Source organism: Phalangium opilio, unplaced genomic scaffold (genome assembly GCF_054372755.1).
Source record: "Phalangium opilio isolate 3A_F unplaced genomic scaffold, DU_Popi_V2 ptg000209l_1, whole genome shotgun sequence".
Taxonomy (NCBI): domain Eukaryota; kingdom Metazoa; phylum Arthropoda; class Arachnida; order Opiliones; family Phalangiidae; genus Phalangium; species Phalangium opilio.
The window spans coordinates 6,215,587-6,234,559 of record NW_028324217.1 but is presented as its reverse complement, the minus strand read 5'-3'; the positions used below and the strand labels follow the sequence as shown (position 1 = coordinate 6,234,559).

At 34.4% G+C, this 18,973-nt stretch overlaps 1 protein-coding gene and 1 non-coding gene across 11 annotated transcripts in view; one reads left to right on the top strand and one right to left on the bottom strand.

Moving 5' to 3' along the window:
* The window catches only part of LOC149618695 (queuosine-tRNA galactosyltransferase-like), a 30,803-nt gene extending 13,111 nt beyond the window's left edge, over positions 1-17,692 (bottom strand). For 2 of the 10 annotated variants that reach the window (XR_016375431.1, XM_089855202.1), the window contains exons 1-11: positions 17,377-17,692; positions 11,835-11,855; positions 11,623-11,739; positions 11,401-11,503; positions 10,400-10,464; positions 9,266-9,331; positions 7,918-8,109; positions 6,906-7,030; positions 6,166-6,301; positions 4,119-4,187; positions 3,965-4,039 (exon numbers count right to left, since the gene is read on the bottom strand). Coding sequence is in view for 8 of the 10 variants with exons in the window: in XM_089855202.1 (XP_089711328.1) it covers positions 3,965-4,039; positions 4,119-4,187; positions 6,166-6,301; positions 6,906-7,030; positions 7,918-8,109; positions 9,266-9,331; positions 10,400-10,464; positions 11,401-11,503; positions 11,623-11,739; positions 11,835-11,843 (957 nt within the window). In the remaining 2 variants the exon portion in view is untranslated. The other 8 variants (XR_016375432.1, XM_089855201.1, XM_089855204.1 and 5 more) reach the window with 8 other exon arrangements.
* Positions 17,693-18,458: 766 nt separating this feature from the next.
* TRNAK-UUU (transfer RNA lysine (anticodon UUU)) lies at positions 18,459-18,531 on the top strand. Its single transcript has one exon. It is a non-coding gene; the product is annotated as a tRNA-Lys (tRNA).
* Positions 18,532-18,973: the final 442 nt, after the last annotated feature.

The following is an 18,973-nucleotide window of genomic DNA, read 5'->3' as shown; positions in this document are numbered from 1 at the left end:
TAGTTCGGAATCCGTAAAAATACTTAGTTTGTCTCCATAACGGTAGGAAACGGTTTCGAAGCGTCTCGTGTAAACGTCGCTTTAATGTTTAAGACACTGAAATACGTTTCAAGAACCTTAATCTCACTTGAAAAGAAAATACACCACTCGTATTAAAAATTAAACATTTGTTTTTAATGAAATACAATTTCAACATTGTTATTTTTTATGATCAACAAGTTATGGTACAAGATTGAAAATATATTTTATAAGCTCGCTAACGTTCCGCACGCCCGTTGAATTTATTTTCTAAAATTCAAAACAAAGGTTAGGATTAATTAACGTTTTAATACGTAGTACTAATATTTAATTAATATTTAAAATTATTTAAAGCAATCATATATTTTGAGAGCCCCGCGAAATGTTTCCAAAAATTATTGGCGTCAATGAATATCTTTGTTCAATTATATTAAATAGATAGCGTCAGGGTCATTTGCTATCACTTTTTTCATTTAGTTCTTGACATAATATAACGTCATACTAACTTAATCGATACAATTGGGATCCAACGAAGGAAAAAGCTGAATTAAAACACCCGAAATTGTTTCACTAACACGCTCACTAAAATCGAAAGAATTCTTTGTTATCTTAATTATGACTTTGGCCATATCCTTACTGTCAACGTTACGAGCGAGGTAATATTTCAACAGATTCTTGTCGCATCGACCCAGAGATATTATAATACATGAATTGTATTCATTTAAAAAGTTCTTGGCGAAAACCTTGGGATCAATGCTATCTATAACCATTTTAATGGACACAGCGTCTTTTCTGAAACTCAGTTCATGAAAGATTTCTTTTAAGAACGATGAAGAAGAATCTTCAATTTCTTTATTTAATTCTTCCCTAGGGAATCTGCTCCAAGAATATCTGAATAAAATCCTACGGTTGTAAAGTCTGACAGACCAGAGGGATCCACCAGCAAGTTCTACCAAATCATTGCCATTTGTAGCTCCTCCCATGGTACCAGTCATCTTGCCTAGGGTGTGGTCAATCGCCTTTAAAACCAAAGAATTTGGACATGCTAAGCAATCTTTCTTTAACAACAAATCTGTCGGGTATGGTTCAACTAAATCAGACACGATATCACATATTTGTTCAAAATTTAATTGGCACATTAAATATTCATAGACTGTTGGTTTGATTAAGTCGAACAGTGGTGGAGCCGCTGATTTGAAAATATTCAATGCCTCCGCTTTTCCTTCCTCACTTAAATTATTGAATAGAAATTTTGCTGTTTCAATTCTACACAGATCAAGGGTTTCGAGTAAAAACTTGACACCCACTGACATGTTATCAAGATACATAGAAAGTTCTGGCATGCAATTTGATATCTCTGGCAAGATTCCGTCAAGTTTATAAATCCAATATTTTAGCATAAAATTATCGCCATATTCATAGAAACGTTCAAGACCCACTTCTTTAAGTCGTGGCCAAAGTTCCACTACTACATCCTCCAAGCCGTACGTGCATGCCAGTTTAAAACTGAAGGACAAATCGAGGTCGCTTTGATTCTCTAGTATTAACCTGGCCATCTTGGGTCGATTCAATAGGCCTTCAATGGTCCAAATCAAATTGGCGACTTGGTGCTCCAAGGTGGTGTCGTTGACGTCGTCTTTAATATCGTGAAGCCACTTATATATTTCTCCTCCTACTTCAGCCGATATCATCATGGTCATTTCTTTAATATGTGCCGGTATGTTGGATCGCTTCAGCTTGTCAATTACTCTTCGGTTGCATAAATCTCTCAAATATTGTCGATTTGCACTAATCCAGACTGACGAGGCGAACTTAGTCAGGGCTTGACGTTGTAAGGAAATCATTGGCAGTTTGGCAATCTCCATTCTCAATTTTTCAGTACGATTTTCGAATACGAATTATTCGCCAATTAACAAATATATTTATCGGACTCAAGGCTTAAAAGATGCCAGTATTTGAATGCAGCCACGGAGTTCTTATTTCTTCTGATGGGCGTTTTTGATACTGTTCAAATGCACGTTGAAATTCGAAGAATTACGCTAATATGAAACGTTTTCGTGTTGATTCTAAAACAAGGAATTGGTATACCGACATTCACTATATTTTAAAATGGAAAGCAGCTGCTAATAACTTTCCTATGCTTTTGATAACACGAGATGAAAGGCTTTCATATAGAGCGTGGACGTTGATAAGCAATAGATAGTTTTCACACAGAGGATTCATACCATCATAAGTTTATAATGCCTCTAAGTAGAGAAATGGCTACTACTCCTATGGCAATAGTGTTTGTCTGGCTCCCTTTAATGAAACCCTATACTCTCTCCGTATCATTTATCACCTCAACTTCAATACAAAATTGTACTGCCTAGCCTAGCGTCTCTTTTATCCCTCTTAGAATGTTTCAGGACTGAAACCGCCTCTCTCACGAGAGAGAGAGGGATTTTGGGGTTGCTTAAGTAAAATTCGTTCCCCCCCAATGCCTGCCTATACGATACGGAAAAATCTCCTTTATTCCATTGGATGATTTTTTTTTATGAGACCAATTTAGTAATCGTCTCGACCGCTTGGTGGCTGCACCGCGACAGAAATTTCAAAATTTTCTCTCTTCGGATCTTAGCGCTATACGAGTTCTGACGTCACAGTAGCCTGCCAAAGATGCCCATTCGTTCCCCGTATTTGTGTACTTAGAGGCATTATAAACTTATGATACCATTTACACCTAGAAGCCGGGCTATCTGGAGGACAAAAGCAGACGGGTTTTTGTCCGCCAGATAGCCCCGGCCTCCATGTGTGAAAACTATCTATCAATCAGGACGTTTATAGATGTAAATAAACCAATATTACCTTTGAACTGTTTGAATTTCTTATATTTGTTTGTATCTTAAATATTACTTAAGTTTATTCCGCGTTTAACCTTTGTAGTGACAAACTATTGTTAACTCATAAATAATTTCAATTTTATCCAACCGACGCCAATAAACATACAATTAATATTACTAAAAGTCAAATTTTATTAATTACCCATTGCTTATGACGCGCTTCTTTCTCTCACTCTCCTGCTCATGTAACTAGCGAAGTACAGAACCTTTCAAACGGAAGGCGACCCCGTTATGTCGTCATCACCCAATCAAATGAGATCTTCTATGCATACTTTCCCAATTGTTTTACATAAATTTAATTTTATAATTACCAAAGTAACAAATTAAGCTCAATCAGGGAGAGATGTAATTTTAGAAGCAGGAATGGAGAACAGAGTAATCTTGGCGCACGTCAAAGTTTGGGACCCCCTTCCAAGGGACGGGGAGGGGGATATGAAAGAAAAGGCGGGTCATAGCGACAGAGGTAAAAAGGAATTACGTGTTTTCGACGTCTCAGCAACGTCATTTTAAGTGATATGATAATTTAAAATTTTTCGTTACGTGTAGGAGGGAGGGGCTCTATACTGGGCTATGAGTCGGAATGAAGCAAATACTAACCGTTCTCCATTCCTACTTCTAAAATTACATCTATCCCTGCTCGATTTTCATGTTTTGAATTAAAACTATAATGCCTATCGAAATCATTGGAAATGTCGGCTCCAGTGGCGACCCTAACAATGCTTAATAATATTCTCCACACCAACTTTAAATTATCAATGGAACCAATCAGAACTCGTTAGTATGGAGGGCGGAGTTCTGATCCATAGCCCACTGGATCCAAGCTAACGGACCCAATAGCGCAAGCAGCTTGCGTCGTTGAGCGCGTGATCGAGTAGGATATGGCTAAGAATAGCGCCCTTCCCCCACCCCTCGACTATAGGAGGAGCATCTAGTGGCGTTTGATTGAACTAAACCACAACCGAGAGTCATTTTTATCGCAACTAAAATCCAGAAATTTCAACATAATTTGGAAAGAGTTAATTTGGGTTTTAATTGACTTCTGAGATGAATTAAAAACATTTCTTAACTTGTTTCATGCAGATTACAAAAGGTTTTTTCGCTTGACTGAAATGTACGACGGGTATCTTTGGCCTGGGTAATTCCTAATTAATTCAGGATTACACCCCCCCTCCATTAAGAAGATTAATTGTTAAAAAGAATTAAATACTGCCAAGTATTTACTTTGCTATCCTCGTAAATGTAAAAACCTTTTGCAATTTTTTTAGCATCGACGTCGCAAAAGGCAATCACCTACGGTAGTTAATTTGTTGAAATCGTTAATTGAACGAAAAATATTTTTAGTGCCAAGAATATTAATAAAGGGATTGTAAAGAAGGCATCGACGCTCGGGTAAATTTATTTGGAATAAGTCACAGAAGAGGTTTGTGGGTTGGTTGCTGAGGATTTAGTACCGAACAGTTATAGAATTCACCCCAAGGTGCGATGCCCATCTGAAGTTGGATGAGCCGGAGAGCAAACAAAAAGGGTCAGCCTTGGAAAAATCATGTTACATAACTAGAGTGTCGTCCTTCTTCTATTATCCCCTTCTGATAAAACCAGGGTTCATACAACTTTTGGAAAACAAATTTCCCTGAGATTTCCAGGTTTTTCCCCATATACTTCCCTGAGTTTTCCAGGTTTTTCCCCATATACTTCCCTGAGTTTTCCATGTTTTTCCCCATATACTTCCCTGAGTTTTCCAGGTTTTTCCCCATATACTTCCCTGAGTTTTCCAGGTTTTTCCCCCTATATGGAGTATGTTAACGAAGGAGTTATAGGACTATTACATAATCAAAGGACATCCCCGTATCGCTAATATAACCAGTGTTATGAGCCTCCAAAGTATAGTGTAATGTTAATTCTATGGAGGGTATGTTCACGAACATTTTCCTTAAAGAGTAAGTAAAGACATTTTCCTGGAAAGGTTAATTCCTTCATTTTTGGTAAATATAAAGTGAAAAATGTTCATTTCTAAAGTTTTATAAAAATCCGACGAGCGGTTATTGAATTATAATGAAAACAAAACGAGATTTAGAAAAGGCAACTTTTGTAAACATTGAACACGTGCAATATAGATCTGACGTCAAGTGAGGCGGCTCCGTTATTGGCTGGTATAATGCATTGGTTTGTTATGGGAAGGCGCGTCTAATTCAGTCCCTCTAAGATAATATTTCTGACTGGATACTACCAAATACTACCGCGGCTAGTGAAAAAACTCCCAGACCGCTTCGGTTTCCTACTAAACCTCAAAGGAGACTGGCTGCACTGGCAGTCTAGCACTATCAGTAGGAGGCGAGATGCTAACTGGTGGGAAAATATGGAAAGAAAAGTACCAATTTTACTACTATCAGAGCGGTCTAAATCCCTAAGCTGTGACGTCAGACCGCATAGACAAATTCAATTCTATTTGGCGGCAATTTTAGCACCTCTTTTTTTATCAATATTTGAAGTTAATTTTTAAATATTTAGAGGCGGATTTTTGGTGAAAATTTATTTTATTCTGAATGAGGACGTTGAAATCTATAGAAATGTATGATTTCTATAGAAATTTAAGAAGTAGTCAAAATGTCTTTACTTACTCTTTAATCACTAGGCCCCTGTTTGACGCAAATTTCCCTGATTTCCCTGAATTTTACTAAAAATTCGAAATTTTCCTGAGTTTTCCCTGAGGTTTTTGTCAACTATTTATTTCCCTGTTTACCAGGTTTGTATGAACCCTGTAAAACGAACTAAGTTTCTTTAAAGGCCGACTTCCATCGAAAAGAGTTCTAGCGAACTGAAAACCGAGCATGGAGACTAACAATGAAGCGACCGTGCCGATTTTCGAAGCCCCGCTGGGTCAAAAGTTGGAAGGGTTCTCGCTAACTGAAAGCCGTGCAATGTGGTTCTAGCGAACTGCAGATGAACAATAGAAATCCTTTTAAATTTATTTCCTCTCGAATTTTTGCTTTCCCCCTGAAGGAAATTCTCTATTGTTCATCTTCAGTTCGCACGGCTTTCAGTTAGCTAGAACCTTTCCAACATTTACCCCAGCCGGGATTCGAAAATCGGCACGATCGCTCCATTGTTAGTCTCGATGCTCGGTTTTCAGTTCGATGGAAGTCGGCCTTTAAACCAAGCCTCTCCTCGGTCAAGTGCCTCTGACGTATTTCAAATAAATTTTCACCCTCCCTTCGATACCGCTTCTTTACAGTCCCATTATTCAATATCAATTGAACTTAAAACATACTTTCTTTCGAAGTTCATCAGTCAACGAACGATAAAATTTGCGGCCTTGTTTGCCAGCATTCCAAATTGTAAATGATTCCCATTTTATTAAAATATTATTAGAAATTTCGTTGATACGAATATTCCATATGGTTTCCCTAATGTTTAAATTATACGTATTACAAATATTCACCTAATCTATGTTTGAGCTCAATGATATCTTCAAAATGAGACCAATAATATAAAAAAGACCATTTACAACCCCCGGGACTAGCAACGCAATAAGATCCTCGTATTGAAATTTCCGCCTCTAGGAGTTACGGCTGTTTTCGCGACAAGGGTGCCACCAAGTGGCAACGGATAGAAACTTATAGGGTGTACGGAACTTCCGGTTCCGGATATCGCTTAAAAAAAAAGAAATAAGATCGTCTTCTTCTAAATTCGGAGGCCGAGGCCGCAAAGGTTTAATATACAATTATGATAAAATGGCAAAATAATATATCGCAAAATTACCTTAATATCTGCAATATGGTAGTTAAAAAAATATGTACACGTTAACATTTTCATTCTCGACTTCATCGTCGTGATCCGCCATTTTTAAATAGCAAAGAGGAACCTGTAAACCGGAAATTCGGTACCCCCTAAAAGTTTCCTCAATATACCGCAAGGGTCGCTAGGATCGCGCGTAACAGAAAACCACGAAAAGTAAAAAGCTTGCGTTGCGAGTCCCGAGGGTTGTTAATGGTCTTAGTTCTAACGTACTCTTTAATTGAAAACGTAGTCGCTTCAGGATGGTATCGGTACATTAAGAGATCTTCGTCAACTCTTAGAATTTTCCCTCCCAAATTTAAATGCCGATAGAAAAATATTAAATCTTCAGGAGTACCCTTAATTAATTTAAACATTTTAAATTTAAATTATATTGATATAATTCCACGTCATGTAAAAGGAAAGTCAGCCAACATAACATTATACCAAGAAGCAATATATAGTTTACTAGGGAGAAGGTATAAATTCGCGACAGTTATACTAGCTTTATATCCAGTCCAAAAGACGTAGGTCCGGAGTTAATCCCCGCCTCTAAATTACAACCAGCCAGCATCTCATTGGTTCTTGAAAAATCACGTCAGCGCGAGGCGAATGACGAAAATTACGTATTTTCCGACTGAGGAGCAGTCTGGGAAATAAGGATAATTTTTAAACTAGTCCTTGGGACCAGTGACCCCCCTAGTGTCCTAAATAATAAACTGGTCTCCGTACTCCGTAGTGGTCCCAGCCTTTGTTCTCCTATAGATTTTCAATTAATAAACTGGTCCCGAGGAGTCGAGGACCAGTAACCCCCACTTTTTGAATTAAAAAACTAGTCCAAGCAATTAATAAACTGGTTTTGGACCAGAGGAAGTGTGCTATTTCCCAGACTGCTGAGGAGAGGCGAAATAGGCCGGCCTCCTTTTACGTCCCCCCCCCCCTTGTATTTTGAAAGGGGGATTAGCAATATGGCGCGCGAATAGAGTAATTTCTTTCCCATATACGGCAACGTCATAACCCTCTATCTCTTACCTTAGTGATATCCCCCCCTCCCCTTCCCTTCCGGGGGCAAATAGTATTCTCTACTTCAAAGTTGCCCCTAACGTAGGGGATACACAGTTCACTCCCCCTCTCAACCGAAATAACTCTATACTAAGGCACCTAATACCTTCTCCCTAGTAAACTAGATATCACTTCTTGGTATAATGTTATGTTCCCTGAACTTTTCCATTAAACCAGAAAATACTTTTCCAGATTCATCGAAACCCCCAACTTTATCGAAAACGCTTCGTGAACAGAACCAAGTCGGCATTAAAATCGTGGGACCGTGTGAAGTGTAAATTTGTGTGTAAAGTTGTTTCTCATTCATGTTATTAGCCCAATTAATAAATCTTTCAGTTGAACCCTCGGGCAGTCGATGTAGTTTAGAGCCGATTAACTATTTTTAATTATACCATTGTAATTTAAGTGTTATTATAACGAATTAACCTTAACAGGGTTCATACAACTTTTGGAAAACCAATTTCCCTGAGCTTTCCAGGTTTTCCCCGTATATGGAGTATCCTATGGAGCAAATGTTAACGAAGGAGGGGGGGGGCAAATAAGACTATTACATAATCAAAGGACATCCCCGTATCTCTAATATAACCAGAGTTATGAGTCTCCAAAATTTAGTGTAATGTTAATCCTATGGAGGGTATGTTTATGAACATTTTGCTTAATTACTCAGCCCCTGTTTGAAGCAGCCCAAAGTTTTTAGTATGGTTTAATTGGGGGCAAATAAGAATATAACATACTCAAAGGACATCCCCGTATCTCTAATATAACCAGAGTTATGAGTCTCCAAGATTTAGTGTAATGTTAATCCTATGGAGGGTATGTTTATGAACATTTTGCTTAATTACTCGGCCCCTGTTTGAAGCAGCCCAAAGTTTTTAGTATGGTTTAATGGGGGGCAAATAAGAATATAACATACTCAAAGGACATCCCCGTATCTCTAGTAGAACCAGAGTTATGAGTCTCCAAAATTTAGTGTAATGTTAATCCTATGGAGGGTATGTTTATGAACATTTTGCTTAATTACTCGGCCCCTGTTTGAAGCAGCCCAAAGTTTTTAGTATGGTTTAATTGGGGGCAAATAAGAATATAACATACTCAAAGGACATCCCCGTATCTCTAGTAGAACCAGAGTTATGAGCCTCCAAAGTATAGTGTAATGTTAATCCTATGGAGGGGATGTTTATGAACATTTTGCTTAATTACTCGGCCCCTGTTTGAAGCAGCCCAAAGTTTTTAGTATGGTTTAATTGGGGGCAAATAAGAATATAACATACTCAAAGGACATCCCCGTATCTCTAATATAACCTGAGTTATGAGCGTCCAAAATTTAGTGTAATGTTAATCCTATGGAGGGTATGTTTATGAACATTTTGTTTAATTACTCGGCCCCTGTTTGACGCAAATTTCCCTGAATTTTATTAAAAATTCTAAATTTCCCTGAGTTTTCCCTGAGATTTTGTCAACTATTTATTTCCCTGATTTTTCCAGGTTTTCCAGGTTTGTATGAACCCTGCTTAACGATTATTTTGTTATACCGTATCAGTTTTATTATGCGCCGCTAAAAATTGTTTCTCAATACGGTGAGGATGCATTACATCATCCTAAGTTTATACATGTATATATAGTAATAATTAAAAATTTGGTTTGTAAAATTAATAAGGCCAAGAGAGGGCGCTGTGAGATGAGAAACTTTATGTAAAACGTCATTGAAGGATCAATAACAACAGTCTGGGAACTAAGAATATTTTTAAACTAGTCCTTAACGCTAGGGATTGTTCACTAACTGGGTTTCCCATGTATTGCTATCGCCAACTACATGTTCCGAATTATTCCTTGATTCCCCTCTTTATTCCCCAAATTTATTGGACCAAAACGGATGTAGATATAGCGCCATCAATTTTGACGTCATAGACCACGTGATATTTGGTCCAATTTTCTTATACTTCCTGTTAGGGATAGTAGCTGCTGCTAGGGGGCGTTTGGAACATGCTTGCGTTATCTTTTTGGAGGAACGAACTATCCCTATTGAAGTGTGATCAATAATATAACAAAATTGAGGGTGAAATTCGTAAAACCGAAACTTCCTACCCAACACGCTAGCGACATCTATTGGTATTAAGCTCAATTAAAAATGTATCTACTGGCATTAAGAGCAACTAAAAATGTACCTATTGGCATTAAGGGCAAATAAAACTAAAAGACTGCTAGGATTATAAATGAAGGGAAAAGAAACAGTACGGAACAATAAGCTTCAGTACGACCTTTATGTAAAGTAATAAGTGACAGGATGGATGTAAATGTTTCAAATACATCAATGCACTTGGTTTGCGTATGGGGGCGAGCTGGGAATGTAGCATAAATGTTAATTTAGGTTTAACAACAATTTTCTAGTGAAATGAGGTTATGAAAGAAGCTAAAAATTGCCTCTTAACTTTCCTAATAATAATTGCATTCTGTTGCGAGCGTGAATCTTCAGCTGACGATTCTCTTAAGAGCTTTTTAATTTGTTCTATTAACTTTAAGTGTGATAATTTTGAGCCACTCTTATAATAAATGACGTTTTTCAAAAAACTCCCACTGACACCCCTCTCTTGTTCCCCTTTAAGACATAAGATAAGATAAGAGAGACACAAAAGTGTATGTCTTTCAAAAATGTATCTATCACTCACAGCATCAAGAAAGCATAAGAACCTTCCATTACTCTGTGCCACAGATTTATTTTTAGCATAACCCACTAAATAACAAATTTAAGAATAATTTTAATTTACTCGTTAATCAATTCTAGCAAAGAAATAATTTCTATAGGGTAATGGCAGCCCTCTGGCTTCGACTGTATTAAGCACTATGGGGAAATAACATGGGGTGCCATTAGCGAGGGGTCGGACGTTTGTCAAAATCCCGTACGCTTCGTTTGAAATCTGTTTAAAATCTCTCTCGAAAATCTCAAAATCCCGAAATCTCACGTCAAAATCTAAAAATCTTAAAATCTCACGTCAAAATCTGAAAATTTTAAAATCTCACGTCAAAATCTGAAAATTTTAAAATCTCACGTCAAAATCTAGAAATCCCAAAATCCCTACCTTAAAATCTGAAAATCCCGAAATCCTTATTTTAAAATCTGAAAATTCCGAAATCTTCACCTAAAATCCCGAAATCTCACATTAAAATCTACAAATCCCGAAATCTTAACGTAAAATCCCGAAATCTCATCCTAAAATATCAAAATCAGAAAATCTCCTCAAAATCTGAAAAATCTCCTCAAAATCTGAAAAATCTCCTCAAAATCTGAAAAATCTCCTTCAAAATCTGAAAATCTCCTTCAAAATCTGAAAATCTCCTTCAAAATCTGAAAATCTTGTTCCAAAGCCCGAAATCTCCTTCAAAATCTGAAAATCCGGAACAAAATCCCGAAATCTTCTTCGAAATCTGAAAATCCGGAACAAAATCCCGAAATCTTCTTCGAAATCTGAAAATCTCCTTTAAAATCCCGAAATTTTAAAATCTTGGACTAGATTTCCAGATTTCTAAAATCTGAGTCAGAATCTCAAAATCTGGGGCAAAATCTCAAAATCTTTGTCAAAATCTTGAAATCTCAAAATCCCGTACACTAAAATGCCAAACGTCCGACCCCTCGGCCATTAGTCAATTAATTTGATAAAAATTTGTATACCTCCTTTGGGCCCAGTATCAGGCTCACTTTCATTAATAATGAAGTCAATACCACGTGATTTCAATACTTCACCCCATTTTCTTAGAATTTCATTAGACCCATCCTTATTTGACATAAAAAACATAACATATATTTGTTACTACCATTTGAATAGTCTCATAATTAACAATATTTCCTGACGTAATATAAAAGCAGTTCAAATTAATTCAAAAGATCTCTTACAGTACTACTGTCATTATAGACTGACAGCTGTATGCTCCCTGAAAATGTTTGCTGACGAACAGAATCTAATGTTTCATCCAACCATTTTTCACCATTATAAACAGGCATAATAATTGACTAGAATATGATTAACATAATTTCTTAACATGCACATCATTGTAAACTATTAATTCAACAGAAAACATTGTAATATTGGCTGTAGAAATACTTACAACATCCATTGGGAAAAAAACGGCCGCCACTTTTTTACAGAATTACAGAAAGTGCCTACAAGTGCCCTCAGTAGGAAAACTACTATAGCAGTAGTTTTACAGAAAAAGACTTAGATTTAAGTTAATTACCGGTGAAACTGGTTCAAAATTGCATATATATAATAAGTAAACTATGATCTATATTATAAACCATATTAAAACTTAATTCCGAACTAATTTACTTAAATTTAAGGGTGACTACAACTTACTATTTTGCAGAAAATGCTTATATTTAAGTTAATTACGGGTCAAATTAATTCAAATTTACTATACATAATCAGAAACGTGTTTGGTTTAATATACACTACTTAAATAGTTAATAACTAGCTATTATCTCACTTAAATTCGGGGTGTCTACAACACACTATTTTACAGAAAATGCTTATATTTAAGTTAATTACGGGTCAAATTAATTCAAATTTACTCTACATAATCAGAAACGTGTTTGGTTTAATATACACTACTTAAATAGTTAATAACTAGCTATTTTCTCACTTAAATTCAGGGTGTCTACAACACACTATTTTACAGAAAATGAATTATTTAAGTTAATTACGGGTCAAATTAATTCAAATTTACTATACATAATCAGAAACGTGTTTGGTTTAATATACACTACTTAAATAGTTAATAACTAGCTATTTTCTCACTTAAATTCGGGGTGTCTACAACACACTATTTTACAGATTCATGGGTGCCTCCAAATATACTATTTTACAGAAAATGCTTATATTTAAGATAATTACCGATCAAATTAGTTCAAATTACCTACATCTACTAAGAATATTACGCTCTATAATATAAACGCGTTTAAAAATTTATTTCTACCAAATATACTTAAATTTAAGGGTGCATACAGATTATGTACTCGGGAAAAGATGACTTACAGGAGGCACTATTTTACAGAAAATGCTTAAATTTAAGTTAATTACGGGTCAAATTAATTCAAATTACCTACATCTACTAAGAATATTACGCTCTATAATATAAACGCGTTTAAAAATTAATTTCTATCAAATATACTTAAATTTAAGGGTGCATACAGATTTTGTACTCGGGAAAAGATGACTTACAGGAGGCACTATTTTACAGAAAATGCGATTATTTAAGTTAATTACGGGTCAAATTAATTCAAATTACCTACATCTACTAAGAATATTACGCTCTATAATATAAACGCGTTTAAAAGTTAATTTCTATCAAATATACTTAAATTTAAGGGTGCATACAGATTTTGTACTCGGGAAAAGATGACTTACAGGAGGCACTATTTTACAGAAAATGCGATTATTTAAGTTAATTACTGGTCAAATTAATTCAAATTTACTATACATAATCAGAAACGTGTTTGGTTTAATATACACTACTTAAATAGTTAATAACTAGCTATTTTCTCACTTAAATTCGGGGTGTCTACAACACACTATTTTACAGAAAATGCTTATATTTAAGTTAATTACGGGTCAAATTAATTCAAATTTACTCTACATAATCAGAAACGTGTTTGGTTTAATATACACTACTTAAATAGTTAATAACTAGCTATTTTCTCACTTAAATTCAGGGTGTCTACAACACACTATTTTACAGAAAATGAATTATTTAAGTTAATTACGGGTCAAATTAATTCAAATTTACTATACATAATCAGAAACGTGTTTGGTTTAATATACACTACTTAAATAGTTAATAACTAGCTATTTTCTCACTTAAATTCGGGGTGTCTACAACACACTATTTTACAGATTCATGGGTGCCTCCAAATATACTATTTTACAGAAAATGCTTATATTTAAGATAATTACCGATCAAATTAGTTCAAATTACCTACATCTACTAAGAATATTACGCTCTATAATATAAACGCGTTTAAAAATTTATTTCTACCAAATATACTTAAAATTAAGGGTGCATACAGATTATGTACTCGGGAAAAGATGACTTACAGGAGGCACTATTTTACAGAAAATGCTTAAATTTAAGTTAATTACGGGTCAAATTAATTCAAATTACCTACATCTACTAAGAATATTACGCTCTATAATATAAACGCGTTTAAAAATTAATTTCTATCAAATATACTTAAATTTAAGGGTGCATACAGATTTTGTACTCGGGAAAAGATGACTTACAGGAGGCACTATTTTACAGAAAATGCGATTATTTAAGTTAATTACGGGTCAAATTAATTCAAATTACCTACATCTACTAAGAATATTACGCTCTATAATATAAACGCGTTTAAAAGTTAATTTCTATCAAATATACTTAAATTTAAGGGTGCATACAGATTTTGTACTCGGGAAAAGATGACTTACAGGAGGCACTATTTTACAGAAAATGCGATTATTTAAGTTAACTACTGGTCAAATTAATTCAAATTTACTATACATAATCAGAAACGTGTTTGGTTTAATATACACTACTTAAATAGTTAATAACTAGCTATTTTCTCACTTAAATTCGGGGTGTCTACAACACACTATTTTACAGAAAATGCTTATATTTAAGTTAATTACGGGTCAAATTAATTCAAATTTACTCTACATAATCAGAAACGTGTTTGGTTTAATATACACTACTTAAATAGTTAATAACTAGCTATTTTCTCACTTAAATTCAGGGTGTCTACAACACACTATTTTACAGAAAATGAATTATTTAAGTTAATTACGGGTCAAATTAATTCAAATTTACTATACATAATCAGAAACGTGTTTGGTTTAATATACACTACTTAAATAGTTAATAACTAGCTATTTTCTCACTTAAATTCATGGTGCCTACAACACATTATTTTACAGATTCGTGGGTGCCTCCAAATATACTATTTTACAGAAAATGCGATTATTTAAGATAATTACCGATCAAATTAGTTCAAATTACCTACATCTACTAAGAATATTACGCTCTATAATATAAACGCGTTTAAAAATTTATTTCTACCAAATATACTTAAAATTAAGGGTGCATACAGATTATGTACTCGGGAAAAGATGACTTACAGGAGGCACTATTTTACAGAAAATGCTTAAATTTAAGTTAATTACGGGTCAAATTAATTCAAATTACCTACATCTACTAAGAATATTACGCTCTATAATATAAACGCGTTTAAAAATTAATTTCTATCAAATATACTTAAATTTAAGGGTGCATACAGATTTTGTACTCGGGAAAAGATGACTTACAGGAGGCACTATTTTACAGAAAATGCGATTATTTAAGTTAATTACGGGTCAAATTAATTCAAATTACCTACATCTACTAAGAATATTACGCTCTATAATATAAACGCGTTTAAAAGTTAATTTCTATCAAATATACTTAAATTTAAGGGTGCATACAGATTTTGTACTCGGGAAAAGATGACTTACAGGAGGCACTATTTTACAGAAAATGCGATTATTTAAGTTAACTACTGGTCAAATTAATTCAAATTTACTATACATAATCAGAAACGTGTTTGGTTTAATATACACTACTTAAATAGTTAATAACTAGCTATTTTCTCACTTAAATTCGGGGTGTCTACAACACACTATTTTACAGAAAATGCTTATATTTAAGTTAATTACGGGTCAAATTAATTCAAATTTACTCTACATAATCAGAAACGTGTTTGGTTTAATATACACTACTTAAATAGTTAATAACTAGCTATTTTCTCACTTAAATTCAGGGTGTCTACAACACACTATTTTACAGAAAATGAATTATTTAAGTTAATTACGGGTCAAATTAATTCAAATTTACTATACATAATCAGAAACGTGTTTGGTTTAATATACACTACTTAAATAGTTAATAACTAGCTATTTTCTCACTTAAATTCATGGTGCCTACAACACATTATTTTACAGATTCGTGGGTGCCTCCAAATATACTATTTTACAGAAAATGCGATTATTTAAGTTAATTACGAGTAGCAATCATACTTAAACTGAGGAAGGCAACAAGACTTTCGTAATCTTGTCTACTGGGGTAAGAATTTTACCAAAATGTGAATATTTTAGTTAATTAAGTATGAAATTAAATCTAACTTGGATTATAATGCTATTTGAGTGTGATGTTCAAATTAAACACTATAAAAAGTAAATTGTGCCAATTAAACTTACGGTAAGGGTGCCTCAAAATATTGCTAAAGGAAAACCACGGCCACAGCGGTTTGAACTGTCCAAAATGCTTTTATTTAACATAACTATTAAAGTAATGAAATTTAATTTGTTAATGTGTCATATGAATGTGGTGCTCAATTTAAACGCAATTTAATGTTAATTGCGAGCAATTATTCTCAAATATAAGTTGCCTACAACTTACATAATACAATTTTACATAACCTGGGTGCCTACGCGACACTATTTTACCAAAACGCTTTCATTTAACTTAATTTTGGATGGAATTCGATCTAAGTTGGTACATATACATTTGAGATTGCGCTGCTTAATTTAAACGCGATTTAAAGTTAATTCTGAGCAATTATTCTCAAATATAAGTGGCCTACAAATTTTGAATTTTACATAACCTGGGTGTCTACAACTTTTGAATTTTACATAACCTGGGTGTCTACAACTTTTGAATTTTACATAACCTGGGTGTCTACAACTTTTGAATTTTACATAACCTGGGTGTCTACAACTTTTGAATTTTACATAACCTGGGTGTCTACAACTTTTGAATTTTACATAACCTGGGTGTCTACAACTTTTGAATTTTACATAACCTGGGTGCCTACAAGACACTATTTTATCAGAACGCTTTCATTTAACTTAATTTTGGATGGAATTCAATCTAAGTTGGTACATATATATTTGAGATTGCGACGATTAAATTAAAGGCAACACAGTTTCTCGATGCAACTACCCTTTTTGAAACACTCTGTATAAATTAATGGAATAATTTTTGTAAGTTTTGTTAATGGTTTTGATGTTATTTTATCAATTTAAAACAACAGCACTCCTCCGTTTTGAACCATTAAATTATTAAATAACAAAAGAATTAACACAACAGTTATCCAGGAAAAAATTGGTGTGATGGGTTATATTGGAGAAATTTGATCACATTAAAATTTATTAAATATGACGCAAAACAATAGGACTAGGGCGCTTACTAGACCCAAAAGCTATCATCTGTGTGGGCTAATTATTTTTGGATTACATGATATGGGGTATACAAGTTACTAGTACCCCTAGCACGTGACGTGATTTATTAAAGGCCCCTCGACAACTATGCGTTTTACAAAGCGCGATAGACAATACACCCTTTCGACGGGAAAAGGGGGTAGGCAACCCTAAGTATCCGGAGATACAAGAGAGTTGCTCTAGTGCTGTGTTTGTGCACTCTCAGATCCAAAACACACACAGCGGTGGGGCTAAAAAGCGAGATGGAAGGCAGAGTTTTACCCCGCGCCTTTCCCTCTTAGACTCGTAACTTGTAACTATTCTTCATCCAAGCTTGTAGGCACTTTCTGTAATTCTGTAAAAAAGTGTGGCCCGAAAAAAACTGCACTGCCAGAGCAATTCACCACGTCAAAGCTAGGTCAAAGCAAGGAGGCCTCCTTGGTCAAAGTACAGAATTTCAAATACGCGCCCGATATTTGACAAAGGCTTAAAAACCTTTTCAAGCAAGACTTTACGTCACGTGCGACTTTTCACAAATGTTCAATAAATACAACTCAATTTCTTTGTCGATTTAGGTATATTATTAGCATAAAGTACGAGCTTTGTTATTTGTAATAAGCATAATTAACTAAAATTGGTCAAAATTCTCTAATTGAGAAAGGGACGCTCACTTCGTAACTCAAGACCCTTGTCAAGACGAGTCAAGAGTCAAAACCAATGAGATAGATAGAGTTACAATTCAAATCGGCTTACCGCGAAACACATTGTTTTTATCAAGCACGTTTATCAAAACATGACAGCGCCACCTGGGAGCCTCTAGCGGAACTAATTACAACTTTTACTCGCTTATTTGCAATCAGAAACATCGTTATGATTTTTATTTCATCTATTTATTAGATTAAAAAGGACTAGAGTTTTTATTATTTAACTCGCGTATTTTATTTAACACGTTTAAAAACTATCTTGACAGCTTGTTACACAGATTATAGCAGCAGACGGTAATAAAAAAGTTCTTAGGGTGGCGCCACCCGTATTTGATAAAGATTCATGCTCGACAAAAAGGTGTATCGCGAAACATCGATCTCGAGATCTCACGTTGTGACTCTAGGTTTATATATATATTCTATCTCATTGGTCAAAACGCAACTTTGGAAATACAGAGAGTACTAGCTTATCCAATCAAGAGCAAGGAAGGACACCGGCTCCAATATTATTGGCCAACACAATTTCAAATTTCTTTCGCGTATATTCATTATTTTGTAATAATTACATTGTAATATGTGTTACTTGCTTTTAATTATTAATTAATACACCTTATTTAAATAAAATAAAATACTTTTATATCAACAGAAATGAGAATTAAACCGTTAACCGGCATTTTAAAATATCAACCAATCCCACCAGAAAGTGGAAATAGGTCAATAGATGGCTGGTATAAAATTTATCCTTTGTCTGTTTTCTGTCAGCCCGGATAGCTCAGTCGGTAGAGCGTTAGGCTTTTAACCTAACGGTCCAGGGTTCGAGTCCCTGTTCGGGCGGACTGATTTTTTTTTTCTTTTAATAATATTTTAAACTGTATTTTAATTAAAGAGCTTTAATTATTTAATTCCTATATAGATTATAACTCCAAATTTTATATTTTGCTCTAATTTCTCGACTTTTGTAGCTTTTGGGGAACTGGGTTTACTGCAAAGCAAAACTTATGTGTGTATACTAAATTAAATTAGTAGTTTCATTAAAAAATAAGCTTTAAAAAGGAAATGTTCAGAAACCTTAAAATAACGGCCTTTGTCTAAATATAAAAGGAAAAATATTAAACAAAATAATGGATGTCTTATTACAAAATAATTAGCATTTAATTACTGTGCCATCCGCCATTTGTTTAATGTCGTCTGCTAGCCGGAACTTCTTTCATATTTAAAAAAAGGCCGTTATTTTAAGTTTTGCTGAAATTTTAGCTTAAAATTAAAGAAAATAATA